A 14,236-nucleotide genomic window follows, 5' to 3' on the forward strand; every position below is an offset into this window, starting at 1 on the left:
GGGGCCCTCCGACAAGGCACCCGACCCTCCCCCCCGAGTCCCGCACCCCTGCAATATTACTGTAACGAACATTGAAATACAAAAACCCCATACGCAGGGACAAAATCAATTAGGTAGCCCACCCTCGCAAGCTTATCAGACAATACGCAAAAAACTCTCAATGCCAGGGGAAAGGGAGCCAAGTGTCAATGTTGTAGATACAGTGTGCCGGCCTGAATAGAAACAGGGCACAAAGGTACACGCGGGAAAACACAAGTGAAGCAGCACAACAAGCGGACAGACCAACTCTAAAGGAACCGAATGTCCTGTGATGTGACAAAAAGAAGCAACGTCAGGGGCGCCGCCGCCATTTTGCGCCTTCATTCCAAGCAACGTAGTTAGGAACACCAGGACGGCCATTTCGGGTTTGCAAAGTTCGACAACAGGATAAACAAATAAAGGGATAACGTGCCCAATGAGAACAGTAGACTCTCCGAACATCCAACGTAGGCTTACGAGCAGGTGTCAAAGAGGCAGTCAATGAAGGGCACATCTGAGGTGATACTAGCGCAAACCTACTCCCACGTCGCCAAGAAAAATGGAGCAGGGTCCCAACACCAAACATATGGAATAAAGGGCCGAGCAATGGCCGCACGGGCAAGGTCTTGTGTTCAAAATACCTGCGACGATGTATCTCGCCGTTCCGGTGGCGGCCGGCGCCCCCAACAGTAATCCAAGTCCGGCTCTTCCCTGCCAGCGCGCGGGGAACGTCCATTCCACTCTGAAGCCTTCACCGCGTGTACGTGCAACACGTATTGTGGGCTCAACCGGGCAAATCACCACTCGTCGGGGGGACCCCAAATCCCAACGCCATCAGAGCAAGTGTCATGGCCGCCCGCCCCAAGTCCAATAAAGGGGGAAAGAGGAAGTCGGCAGTCCAACGCTCTACCCATGAATGTCAGCACCCCACTGATGTGAATGAACATTGAACGATCCCCCACGATCCGAAAGGGCGCATTGGTGGTGCCGCGCCGAAGCCAGCCCCATGCAATAAAGATGCGGAGTAGGCAGTCCATTGCAGGCTAGGCAGCACGCCATCCAAACAGCCGGCAACAAGTGGGGGTCGAGAAAGTCCATATAGGAGAGAGGGGGGGGGAACACCACATCAGCGGGACAAGCAGCGTATGATCTGTCCTCCTGGTGCAGGGTCAGCGCTGAAGCCAAGACTGTGGGGGCGGGCTGACCTGATCAATCGTGGGGCGGGTCCTCCTGTAGCTCTGTATCCGGCGATGTGGATCTCGCCGGCGGCGGCGCAGCCACGCCAGGGCCCGGCTGAAAGTCGCTCACAGGCCGGGCACAAAAATAGCCGTAACTCCGCATCCGAGGCACGGAAAGCGCCCGAAGGCGAACACATCCACTCGGCACCCCCTCCGACACACGAAAGCTGCAACGTTGTGCGGGGCAGACGAGAAAACAGACGGCGGGAGAGGAGAGCCGGCGGAGCCGGGCTCTCGTGCGACCATCTTGGCCGCTGGCCCGGCTCCGCCCCCCCAAGCGGACCTTCTTCGCACGGGGAACCACCAGAAGATTCATCTCCGATGATCTGAGGGTTCTAGTAGGCATATGGCGGGTTAACAGGGCACCTAGAGGGTCCAAAGGACCGTCTGTAAGGGCTCTGTAGGCCAAACACAAGATCTTAAAAGAGATATATACAAGTGAGAGTCCATCACTAGTCTGAGATTCCTTACTTTTTTTGTGTATTTCAACTAGTGTTGTTCGAGTTGAAGTTGTGATGTGTCTTCAACCTTTAGATTGATTTATCTGTCATCAGTGTCATTGAAGCAGATAAACAAGAATGAGAATATGAGGTCAGGGAAATGACTTAGATCCATGTTGAAGAGGAGGGGAATGACGCCAAAGCCATAGGATGCATGGAGGGGCAGTATAGAGTAATGGTGTTAAGGATATTATTGTAAGTGAAATAAATAATCTATCAAAGAAGAAGGTAAGCTCTTGTGAAACAGTGCCATCTATTCCTATGTCTCTTAAGCAAAGGAGGTTGTTGGACAGTGTCAAAAACAGAAGAGATGTCTATTAACAGAAGTGCTCAACTGCATTTGAATCAACAGTAGTTTTATGCTGTCACACGTGGCAATCAAATTTGCTTTTGTGCTGAGACCAAGACAGAATGTATTTTGGTAGCAAAAATCATCTAAAATACTGGTTGAAAGTAGAATTTTCCATGAATTCTCCTCCTAAGATTCGGCCACTGCAAAGTCAATAATAATCATATAATTCAGGTAGGCTGCTACATTGCATTTTTTTTATGATAAGATTGATGCCGAATGACTGGAGTTTGTCCAGGAATCATCGTGGCAAGAAGGCGTGCTTGACAAAAGCTGTGGCTGGGATAGTTGATGAGCTTTTAAGGAAGGTATCCTTGAGTTTTTATGTCATATATGAGTCTCCATGTGAACTTGCTATGCCACAAATCTTCCATGAGATCAATGAAATGAGGCTGGATCTATAAATCTTTTGGGCGTGTTACGTGTCATGTTAATTTCACCTTTCTTTGTATTTTAAGATGAAGTGGTCTGCCAGTGAGCCAATTTAGTCTGGGGGTCCAGAGTATAGCAATTATCTTTGTGAAAAATATAGTTTCAGTGGTGTAGCATCTGGTACAAGTGGCAATATTGGTTCTTGACTAGTCGCAGGAAGCAATTGCTTTGGAGACTCTATTGCTGACGCTATTACTGGAATTCATCCTATTCATGTGCTCTTGTTTCTGTTCTTAATAAATATTAAGATGCCCATTTTCTGCGAATAAATCAGTCTTTCAGTCATTCTCACCCATCATCTGTATTTCTTCCATCTCAGCAGATCAGCATTGTTTTCCTATGTACTGTATGTAAATTTGTCTAATCTATAAACACATTTCTAAAAACGGAATATTTATGTGAGAGTAACTGATCTTAAAGTGTGTGTGAGTGTAAAAGATTATAATTGATGTATTAAACTAAATAATTAGAAAAAAGGATGACACAGTTAAGACTTTGAGTAAAGATGTGACTTTTCTGTGATGATTCCTCCCTAGATTGTACTTCTGAAGTATATATTGGGCTGGATATGATTGGGGTCAACTATAACATTACTAAAGCCAAGAGTGTGGAGCAATGCCAACAACAATGCACCAATGATGCCCACTGCCAGTTTTTTACATATGTCACTGACAAGTTTCACAGTGAGTTGCTACGGTAGGTCTTGTCTTCAAATTGTATTCCTAAAGAGCAAACAATAAATAAACAACTAATGAAAATTGCCCAAGACGTAGAACTGTTTAACAGACTAAAAGACTAATCGTAACAGCTCATTGACTGATGTGTATGTATGTATATGGAGAGTATATGGAGTAAAATAATTAGATTTTGTTAATTAGGACGTAATTTGAGATGCATAGTCATTTAGGAATATAAATCATAACAGTGTTCCAGAGTCACAGCTTTTTTCGCACTATCAACTCAGGTATTGATATAAAAAGCATTTACACCAGCAAACAATTTATTCATGATCTAAAAACATTTATATCCAATGATGGAATTAGACCAACAGAACATTTGCCAGCATGATACATTTTTCTCAGTACTAAATTTACAGGTATTGATCGAAACATGGGCTGTTCTGATGGATGGGCACATCCGTAAACCTTTGCAATGGCTTTTCACACCCAATTTCCACGCTTCATATACAAAAAGGCAGACGAATAACATTCAAATGCCCTTATGTCTCCTGTGGAGCAGGGCAAGATATTTGTACATCAGGAATGATATTTTTCAGGTGTAGAAGGTCAACTGTTTTATTTTCTAATTTATATATTTTCTCCAAACTGTGGGTTGTCTGGATTGAGTAAAAGTAAATGAAGTGCAGCTTTAGAACTCGTGGAATTCCAACTTGCGCTCGATTTACAAGTGTATTTCAGGGGATTTTTTTATTCTTCCAAAGTCTGACATTTACTCAAATGATAGGAGGAAAAGTAAGCTGAGAGACTATCTCATGTGTAACAACAGGTTTGTAAATCAGCCCCAATGCCATCAAAAGTTAATTATTGTTCTTTTACCTAATACTACGGGTTTTCCTCTGCAAGCACGTGAAATGCATTTAAAGCATACCGTTGCGCAATGGAAAAAATATGGACATCTGGTCATAATTGTGTATAGATGCATAACATTAACAGTGGTCTAATATTGCACGTGTAAATCATTTTCTGCTGAGGTTAGCAGGCATTTCAGGGAGGAGGCGCCCCATAAAAGCTGGAAACAGTCCAAGCACATGAGCTTGTGGATATTTACAACTTGGTTTGATTCCTCTCCACCACAGAAAAGCTGAAAATGTACTCCCTTCAAGGAACTTTCATTTGTGGGAATGGGCAGGGAGCACCCCCAAATTTTGGGGGTGCTTCACATTGGGCCCAAAGTACTTACATCAAGCTCATTCGTTCCAAGACTCTGTCTGTGCTCTTCCATTGACGTACAATGGATGTACGATGTTACAACGCGATCAAAATGATCGCAGTACATCACAACGCATCTTTTACAACGCAAGTCTTTACCACGACTTGCGCGGTAGGGTGCTGGACTTAGGAATAGTAAGATTTACTATTCCAACTCCAGCCTACGTACAGTAGGGAAGGTGTTGGAATAGTACATCTACTATTCCTTAGTCTAGAGCGTCCTCCTGCGCAAGTGGTGGTAACGACTTGCGTTGTAAAAGATGCGTCGTAATGGCACCGTGGTGTTTTGACCGCGGTGTAAAGGTTGTAGACCACGTACAAGTATTAGTGCCTGGGCTATTAAATATAATCTTATCCAGAGCCCTACCTGAATCATAAAAATGTAAACATTGCCACTGCCAGGAAAGAATGCTACTTTTACATGAAAGAGGAAATAGATTGAGACGCTGTAATCATAGCATATATGTTTAACATGCTGCTGCTAGATGCGCTGTGTTCTTTTATTCCAGTCTGGTCAAATACACGAGCCTCAAAAGAGTTCATTTTCCATCCACGGCATTCTCTCTGTAACAGGTTTCTCCTGCTTAGAAAAGATATGCTGAACTACTCAATTTCTTTAGCCTCATGTTAAGCATCCATGGTATAAAAAAACAATGCATGCATTTCAAAAAGAATTTCGAACGCAATACCTTGCACATGCTCAATAAAGAAGACCTCATTGGCTCCAAAGGACCTAGTCAACACAAAATATTTACAGACCATGGTAAGGTCTTAGAATTTGCTTTATCCTCCCCTCCTTTAGATGAGAAATGTTTCCAGGAATGCTGGCTACCCCTTCTGCCTCAAAATGTAGGGGTAGGTAGTAAATTCTGTTCCACCAGCGGAGATTAACCACTCCGTGCTCCATTTGGAGTGTGGAATTCAGCAAAAACTCTGCCTACCCTGCATGTCGAACTTTAGCAGCGCCCACCACTAAAATCCAATTCTGGTGGTGCTACAGATGTGTTTTCAAAGTGCAGGCGTCAGGGCCCAAGGCGAAGCCGGCTTCTAAAAGATTTTAATGGCCCACAGTGGGCCATAAAATGCCAGAAGAAACAGGTGGCATGTAGTGCTTAACAGAAGAATGTTGTCGTGTTCTTAGGCGTGGAGAAGGATCAGGTGCAACTTGTGTCGAGTCGCTTGTGGTGCATCCTCCTCTCCTGAAGATGGCGCCATGGCAGTCATGTGGCTGCTGTGACTCTTTCAATTTTCACTGGCACACACACATGCATGTGCCCTGCTCTGCAGTTTGCACTGCTGCCTGCTTCACTGAGGTTGTTTGAGATCCACCTTGTTGGTTACTGTCCGGCCTTGGTGTTTGAAGAGATCGTCTCGCATTGTGTGCGGGCCAACCCCGAATCACCATACCTCACAGGCCTCAGACTCTGTCACAACTGTTAGCTAAAAAGTTGAACCAGGAACTTTCCAAAGTCCGTCCTCAAACCACCGTCACACGCCACTGCCGCCATGCTGGATGCTCCGCTGCTCCTCAGCCTGTAAGCTCTACACGCAGTAGGGGACCACGACCCTTGGAGGACTTTATTATTGACCGCTATGACGTCCACATGGTCTGCCCGCAGGAGAAGATCAGGGACTTCATTCGCTACCGATACTGTGGCACCTTCAAGGATTCCAAGAAGTTCGACCCCAGGTGGGAGTGTAGGAGACTGGTTAGTGTGCGGCTGCAAAGCACTTTATTATATAGGATTGAGCAATGGCGACCAAAGCGGTTTATAGAAAAGCAAACACAGCACGGCTGCAGAGTGGCCTTCAAGCGTATAATTGTCTTACAGAGGTAACAGATAAAAGAGTGTGTAGTAGTGTTACTGTAATGCTTTCGGGCTTCATGAAGCTGTTGTGGATGGACCCCAGTATTTGCACCATTTACAGAGGCGGTGGCAGAGCTAAGGGAAAGGACCTTGTGTTGGAGATCAGAGGGATAGCAAAAACAAGTTTTTGCCAGAAGGTGGGGAACTTTTAAAAAGAAGAGATTTTGCCTGAGAGAGTCTTCAAACTCTAAAATCCGACCCGTAGAACTTGGTGAAGCCTGGTAAAGTGAAGTCGCAGTTCAGTGAGATGTCTCTGAGACCGGTATCAGAGGGCTCATTGTTTTCACTACTTAGTGTGTGGAATGCTCGGGCACTGCCAAGATTGTTGTAAGAATACCGACTGCAGCTCATATCATCAGGACATATATGACAGGAGCCAGTGGTAACTCCGCCTGCTTGTGGATCTCCATCAAATTATTTCTTCAACTCCGTGGAATTCCACAGAGGGAAACTCCGTGTGCTCCACTCAGACCTACTCTAATGCATGCTGAGTGAGTGCAGTATCCAGTCTATCCCCAGCGCCATAAATGCTGCCTTTGTGTGCCAAGGTCTTGGCCTTAATGAACACGTAGAAGGCAGGAGATAAAAGAAAACAAACCAATCCGATAAAGTCTGCTTTCAATGAAACCTGGCAAAAATATATCCATTGCTGTACTTTTCGAGATGAACTAGGAGAGGTGGGGAGCAACATAGAGAGCAGTGTGAGGGAATATAAGGAGAAAGCAGCCCAGGAGGACGAGAGCAAGAATACACATCCACTCCCATGGAGTGCTCAAAGAATGTAAAAGTAGATTCCTGATATGAGCAGTGAAAGGATACAAGTCATCAAATCAAAAGAATGGTAAAGAAGCATTACTCCATGAGAGAGACAAAAACAAGAAAGTGAAGGAAAGCCATCTAATTAATATAATCTTCATATATTTTTAATTTTCAGTACTACCTTTTTTGGATTATGTATGCTCTTTTGTCCTGGTGTATACTAAACACAAATGCATAATTATCAGTACCATTGAGGGATTTTATTCATTGCAGTGTGATAATTCAGCTTGCTCAAATATATTGTTTATTTTTAGCATGGATTGATATTTTGATTTACTAGTTATTATTACTAAACAAGGAACAAGGTTTTATAAAATTTGATTTCTTTATTTTTCAGTGTTGTTTTTAAACGGTAAACAATGTTTCACAAAAATAATAGTAGGTGAAAGATTACTATGGCTTTATATTGAGTGTTTGTTTTGAAAATGTTCAACAATGTTCAGACAGTGAATTAAAAAACTGGGTTGACTGAATGTTACATAGAGAGCAACTTGGATCCAGGAACTCCAGGCTGAGGGTCATGTAGTAGCTGTAAACACAATACCTAGGTGAAGGCTTTTGAAAAGACAAATTAAGTCCTCCAAAAGGCTTACCTGCCTGCTTTAGGACAACATCAGCGGTCTTCTTATCGAGCAATGTTGCTGTTGTACAAAAAAGGAATATGGGTATATGGGTATAGGCCATCCATGACTCTTGAGTAAGCTCCTTTTTTGTGCTAAGATCAGTTTAGTTAGCGGAGGGAAAAAGAGAAGCACTTTACCTCAGTTAATCTGGGTTGTCCAGGTGAAACTCTGGGGGGGAAATTCAGGAAATACAGGGTGACTACTGCTTCCACTGTAATTTTATTTTTCTGAAGGTACCATACTGTAATTCCCCTGTCCCTCTGGAATCACTCATACCCCTTATGAGTTATTTGTGTGGTCAGATAGACCCTGGGCCCAAATCCAGGGCACCCATATTGAGGCTCACGGTGTGCAGTACATCTTAAAAATGTATACAGTAATATACTTATGGACCCACAAAGTCTAACATAGATGGTACAATGTTTACATTGACAACTAGTCTGCTGATTGATTATTTTCATGTATTCAGCATTTGAAATTTGTACTTTAAAATGGCAGTCTGGAATATGCTAATTTTGTGCTATATAGGTATCCGTTATGTTTGTCCTTTATAAGTATCATTACATACATCACTTTGTAAGACACATGCATTAAGGAATAGAAGGCTTAATTACTGAAAAGACGTGCTCATAATTTTAATACCTCCCTTTTGTCTTGTATGTGGGGAGTAATTATAATGTGTCATAATACTATTCACAGTTTTTGCAATTTTTTTAAGTAGTGGCCAATAGTTCCTATGTTTGGCATTCCACCATACTTGCAGCTTGTGGGTAAAAGGTGTGAAACTCATGATTGCCCCCAGAAATCTATACATTTACGAAAAGTAGATACATTCTACATTCAGCAAGGAGTTATTTGTGTAGTTTGGTTCTCCAAAGACACTAATTATCAAAATCAAAAAATGAAAAATTAATGAAAGTAGGAAAAAACAGCAAGTGGGAAATTTGTTTTCATCTGTAATTTTTGCCCTTGTGATACTTAACAAAAATAATAGCCAAAAGCCTTCGGTCACACTAAACTTGTGCACAAATGGTTGGGTGTGTGTGTGTGTGTGGGGAGTGTACTATGGTAAATCCAGTTTTGGGCATTCACTGTAAACATACTAAACCCAGAGACAGACGTCTGGTAGAATAAAACAGGGTTCATTAGCAACCAGACAATGGATACACAAGATTCATCTTGTCATACTGTTCTTTCCCTTTCAAATGTGCCCCAAACTGTAATATGGAAAGTCAGCAGACTGGCAAAGGAGGCTTTAACAGTCAAGCTGGTTTTAACACTGTAATGTCAAAAGGGATGCTCACATCCCCCACCCTGTATATTCTAGGAGGTTCAAAGGAGTCACCTCTTCATGTTGAGTTAGTCCTGTTCCTTAGGTACAGTGTTAAGATCTTTAATTTGTACTCTGGCTTTCTACAGAGGGCAAATATGCCTGCCACAGTGATAAATTGCTTTTGAGAGCTAGTCACGGTAAGGGCATGTTAACATTGAATTTCTATGTGCCCTACCTTTAAACACCTTGTAGCATGCCACAAGGGAATAGGGGTGACATTAATATTTAAAAGAGAGGTTTTGACCTGTCAAAAGGTTTTTTTTAGACACATTGAATTGCAGTGTGTAAACTGCCACAGTCAGGCTACAATGGTAAGCCTATAGAGACGTTTAGCTTACCTTGGTACATTTTTAAAACATACTAGGGATTTATAGGGAAGTTAGATATGCCAATTAGGAATTTGTCAATTCAGCCTTATTTAAAGGAGTAACACAGGCACTTTTCCTCTGTTTAGCAGGGTTAAAGCATACAGCGTTCTAACACCTGCAAAAATAGGGGATGACATGCAGAACAGGCAGATTTCCTGCAGTGTTTATCAGTTGCCCAAAAATACATAAAAGCCTGTACAACCCCTGTGTTGTAGATTACAATTATTTTCTGCATCAATTTATGAGGTAACCTATAATGAATGAAAATTAGCTATAAAGAAAAGCTATGCATTTTTGCATATTGCCCAAGAAACTGAGTTTAGGAATAGATGGTATTCGAAGCACTCTAAATTTGGAGTTATACTATGATTCAGAAGGCATTTTGCAAAGTGTGTTCTTTTTGTACACTGGTTACAAATCAAGTTCAATAGAATATAACATATGTTCTGCTATTCTGTATTCCCACAACTATCTTAACACAGACAATTCCCCACATGTGCTACTGTTGGGCCTGCTATATGGGACATGAAGAGCCCGAAAACAAACGAGGACAATGTCCATTCTTTCTATTTGAATTACATCGAATACTGAGATGGCCATAGGTCTGGTATTTGGGTCTTCACCAGGTGTTTTTGAAAAACAAGACACTCATGAAGGTCCAGGATGGTATGACTAATACGGGTGCCACTATTTTTTCTTAACTGGAAACTTGCATAAAATCACATTCACATTTATATGAGGGAACGTTCCAGAGCCTGCAGGGATCATCAAGAGTTTTACCACCCAGCATTTCCCCACATCTCCCAATAAAAATGTCAGCCTATTTGTTTGGGTGGCCAACAGGCTGCATTCGGAATGGCCCCAAATGTGCCATGTAAACATCAAGACTTTTCCTATATTTTCTTTTATCATTCTGGTGACATGTTTAGCTGCCATATTTGTACAGAGGGTCAGGTTGGCACCTATAGAATCCTCTCAACCTCACTTATTTCTGAAATCTAGGCATCTGGACCAGTTCGGAGTTCCTAGGCTAAGCCACACACCTGCAAGGTTGTCACTACTTTTTCTTACCCAGAATGACCAGCAATAATAATACCTTGACAAGCATTGCACTTATTTGTCACATTTCTCAGAGATACGTTGCATAATCTACAAGGACAGCTATAAGTCTTAGCACCAATCTTTTCAACGTGTTTCCTGATAAGAACGGTAACAGTTATCATGGGCAACAGCAAAGTCCCCAAAATGCAACATGTAAACATCAAGACTTTTCGATTTTGTTTTTCAAGCTTTTGGTGATGAGGGTGGATGTTGTATTTGAGCCCGGAGTTGGCCAGCACCATGCAATCCTAAGAAACCCAGACATTTAAAAAATAAACTGGAGATCTAGATAGTCTATGGTGGTATGGCTTGCTTGGATGATACTGCTTTTTCTTAATAAGAATGCCCTGCAAATGTCAAACTTAGCCTAAAATTGCAGATGTTTCTCACATTGCAGAGAGGAAATTTCTAAATATACATGGATTAATAAAAGCACTGCTATCCAGCATGGCAACAGTTCCCTTTCTTAAAAAAATAACCAACTATCAGACAATCAATAGGCACGGCAGGACTCACAGGACCGCTCAGAGAACCTTAGACTCCCTACCACTCAAAAGGAACAAAAGCCACCTGTAGATGGCCCTCTTTATAGTGGGCAACTATAACTTGGTGGAATGTGTTCAGTAGGACCTGCTCTACAGACACCTACTGACACTTGATAGTAGTCATGCTGGCTCCTGTATCTCAAAGAGCCTCCACCCATTGACCATTAATAGTGACCCACTGCCTATACTTTGAAGTATTTGCAGGCATTTGGGTTTCAGGCATCAACTATTTGTCTTCCCAGGGAAACTCGGTCACCTCTGTCTGTCTCCTAAAGCTAACTGGGACCAACTCCTCCAAGAGCTCTGCACTTGTCAACCCAGGTGTCTGCCCACCAGTGGTTGGGCTGTGCCCTCTTGAGACATTTGGAGTCAACCTAGGAGTTCCCACATTTGTAGCACTCAGTACATTGAGCTACAAACCTCCTTGTTTTGTGATCATTGAACCCTTTTTTCTTAGAATCAGACTGGGACTGGCACCATTGCTCCCATGGGACTTATTCTGTGGGGCTTTTGAGAACTCCTTACTTTTAAGTTATTCTCCCTCTCTATCTGCTGCTGGGAACCCTAATCACCTTTGGGAGAGTTCCTCCAGATACCTTTTTGGACACTCTGGTGCTAGTGTCAGGATTCCTGCCACATTTCACCTCTCTAACTATCGCAATATATCGGCATGACTCCTAACATTCCTGCCAACACTTATGAAGGAACAAACATATTGCACCCTCACCTTTGACCATATTACATGCTGTTGGTAATAGCTAGCTGCAGCTGGTGTTTTCTAGTTTGTTTGAAATGGCTTAATAGCTTTTACAAATGTTTTAACATGCATATGCAAGGTCAGGTTTCAGGTGCTATGGAAACATCCAGTAAATCCAGCAGACCAAACATCAAGCAACCGGCATGGATGGCCTCAAAGGGAACCTTCCACAAGATAGCCCTCGTCAAATGAATCCCCTGCACTTGTTCCTTGCTATAAGCAATTATAATCCTACCTTTGTGAACATTCTATACCTCCTAGAGGACAGCCTCATCAAATTAATCCTCTGCACCTGTTCTTTTCTATAAGCAATTAGAACGCGACATGTGTTAACATTCAAAAACACATTCCAGAAGACGGCTTCATCAAATGAACCATCTGCACCTGTTCCTTGCTTTAAGAAATTAGAACGGAAAACCATTGTGAACAATCTAAAGCACCTTCTAGAAAGCAGTCTCATCAAGTTCATTATCTCCACTGCTTCCTTGTTGCAAACAATTAGAATATGCAAATTCTCAAGCAGTCTTATTCAAAGACTGCCCACACTCCTCCCCTTCACTTAGCTTTTTCGCATGCTACTTACCTGTTTCCCAGCTTCCAGGACTCTGTCTTGCCAACTTCCTTTTTCCTTCCACTTCGACCTCACTGCAAAGGACGTCCCGCATCAGTCTGGCACCTGGATGGAAAAACAAGAATAAAAAGAGTGATGCATTAACAGACTTGATTTCCCTATGCGCTATAACTCAGTCGCAACAGCAGAATTGCAGTTAAGGTAACCAGCTTTTTTGTTCAACTTGTACATTCAGTTGGCAGGGCTCTGCCAGAAAGGACTTTTGTGAAGCTAACCCCATTGAAATTATCGTGTGGGTTTGATGCTGGAATCATACTTACTACAGTTTTGAAACTTTGATGAAGGAACCTCTATGGACTATCTAAAAACAAATGACAACAAAACTAAAGGTTGGTTCATATACAAAACATCTTGCGTGAGGTGATAACTTAAAAGATATAGCTAATACAAGACTAAAGCTTTATTAATTGTTTGTTTATAAATACCATATCTGCTGGTACCATTCACCAGGCTGGTGTGAATGCCTGCTGCAGTGTTGCTGTTGAGTAGATGAGCCACATTTTATTTTGTACTCCACACACCCTCTCCATCACAACCACCTTCCCCGGGGGGTTTGCCACCGGAGCAGTGTTTCCTTCTGTAAACCGAGGGCAAGTCTCAAGAGGATTCGGGAACTAGCATCGCCGTCCCATTGGAATCACCTGGGATCCATGTAGGTGGCTTATGGGAGAAAGCTAAGCCACAACACTTAACTTTTGGGTAGTGCCATGACCAATCAAGATCAAATATTCACAGATGATCTAGCATGTGCCTTATTAGGTGACCTCAAAGACGCTAACAATCTGCCTAAGTTGATGCAGCAGTTGCAACTAGATCTGAATAGGTTGAAAGCAAAAAACGCAACACTAAGGTAAGAGTTGCATCAAGAGAGGACACATTTTAATCAGTGGAAGAATACTAAACCCGAGGATAGTCGACCAGTCTTGGCCCAGCCTGTGTTTCGGGAATTATTTCAGAGATGGTAATTTACAACTACTGACCAGAATCTGTATGTATCTGTCCCTCCACTTATTCGGTGATAGCCTTTATGAGTCAAAGCCAATTGCATTTCTTATGTAAACCTCAGTTGATCCCCAATGATGCCTCTAAAGTAGCATTTGCAATCTCTTACTTGGGGGGTGTACCCACTAACTTTAATAGAAACAAGCGATCTGCTTTTGTACAACTATTCTGCTTTTAAGGCTGTTATGATTAAGTTATTTGCAAAACATGTTTTTATCCAAACAAGGTTCTAAGGACCTACTGACCAATATCACTACTTTCAATTGACTGGTTCTGGATACGCACTAGCCGGAAGAGAAAAGAACATCCTTATTTTATCGAGGGTTAAGGGATGACCTTAAAGATTCCCTCTCAAATATTGTTGATCTGACCGAAGATTGTGCAGAATTTATTGATCTTGTGGTTAAGTTAGACGATTGATTGGGTGAGCGAAAGGGTGACCAATCTCTCAGTGACTCCAGAGAAATTGTGCTCAAAACCGAGAAGAAGGACTCAGACAGTAACACTCTTGATACTGAACCTATACAGATTGGAGGTAGAAAGGGTCCACTAACTAATGAGGAAAAGGAACTTTGCCGCAAATTAAACCTATGTCTTTATCGTGGCAAAGCTGGTCATTTCGCTAGGGGGTGTCCTACAAAATCGAAAAAGACTAAGGCTGTGGCTAGTGTAGAGGTTGATCAAGAACAGGGAAAACTAAGGC

At 42.5% G+C, this 14,236-nt stretch overlaps 1 protein-coding gene across 2 annotated transcripts in view; it reads left to right on the forward strand.

Moving 5' to 3' along the window:
* LOC144821267 (plasma kallikrein-like) overlaps window positions 1–14,236 on the forward strand; it is a 524,784-nt gene that overhangs the window by 221,215 nt on the left and 289,333 nt on the right. For both annotated transcript variants that reach the window (XM_078678094.1, XM_078678095.1), the window contains exon 5: window positions 3,074–3,233. In XM_078678094.1, coding sequence (XP_078534220.1) covers window positions 3,074–3,233 — 160 coding nt within the window. The remainder of the gene's footprint in view (window positions 1–3,073; window positions 3,234–14,236) is intronic.

Source organism: Lissotriton helveticus, chromosome 2_2, assembly GCF_964261635.1.
Source record: "Lissotriton helveticus chromosome 2_2, aLisHel1.1, whole genome shotgun sequence".
NCBI classification, from domain to species: Eukaryota; Metazoa; Chordata; class Amphibia; order Caudata; family Salamandridae; genus Lissotriton; species Lissotriton helveticus.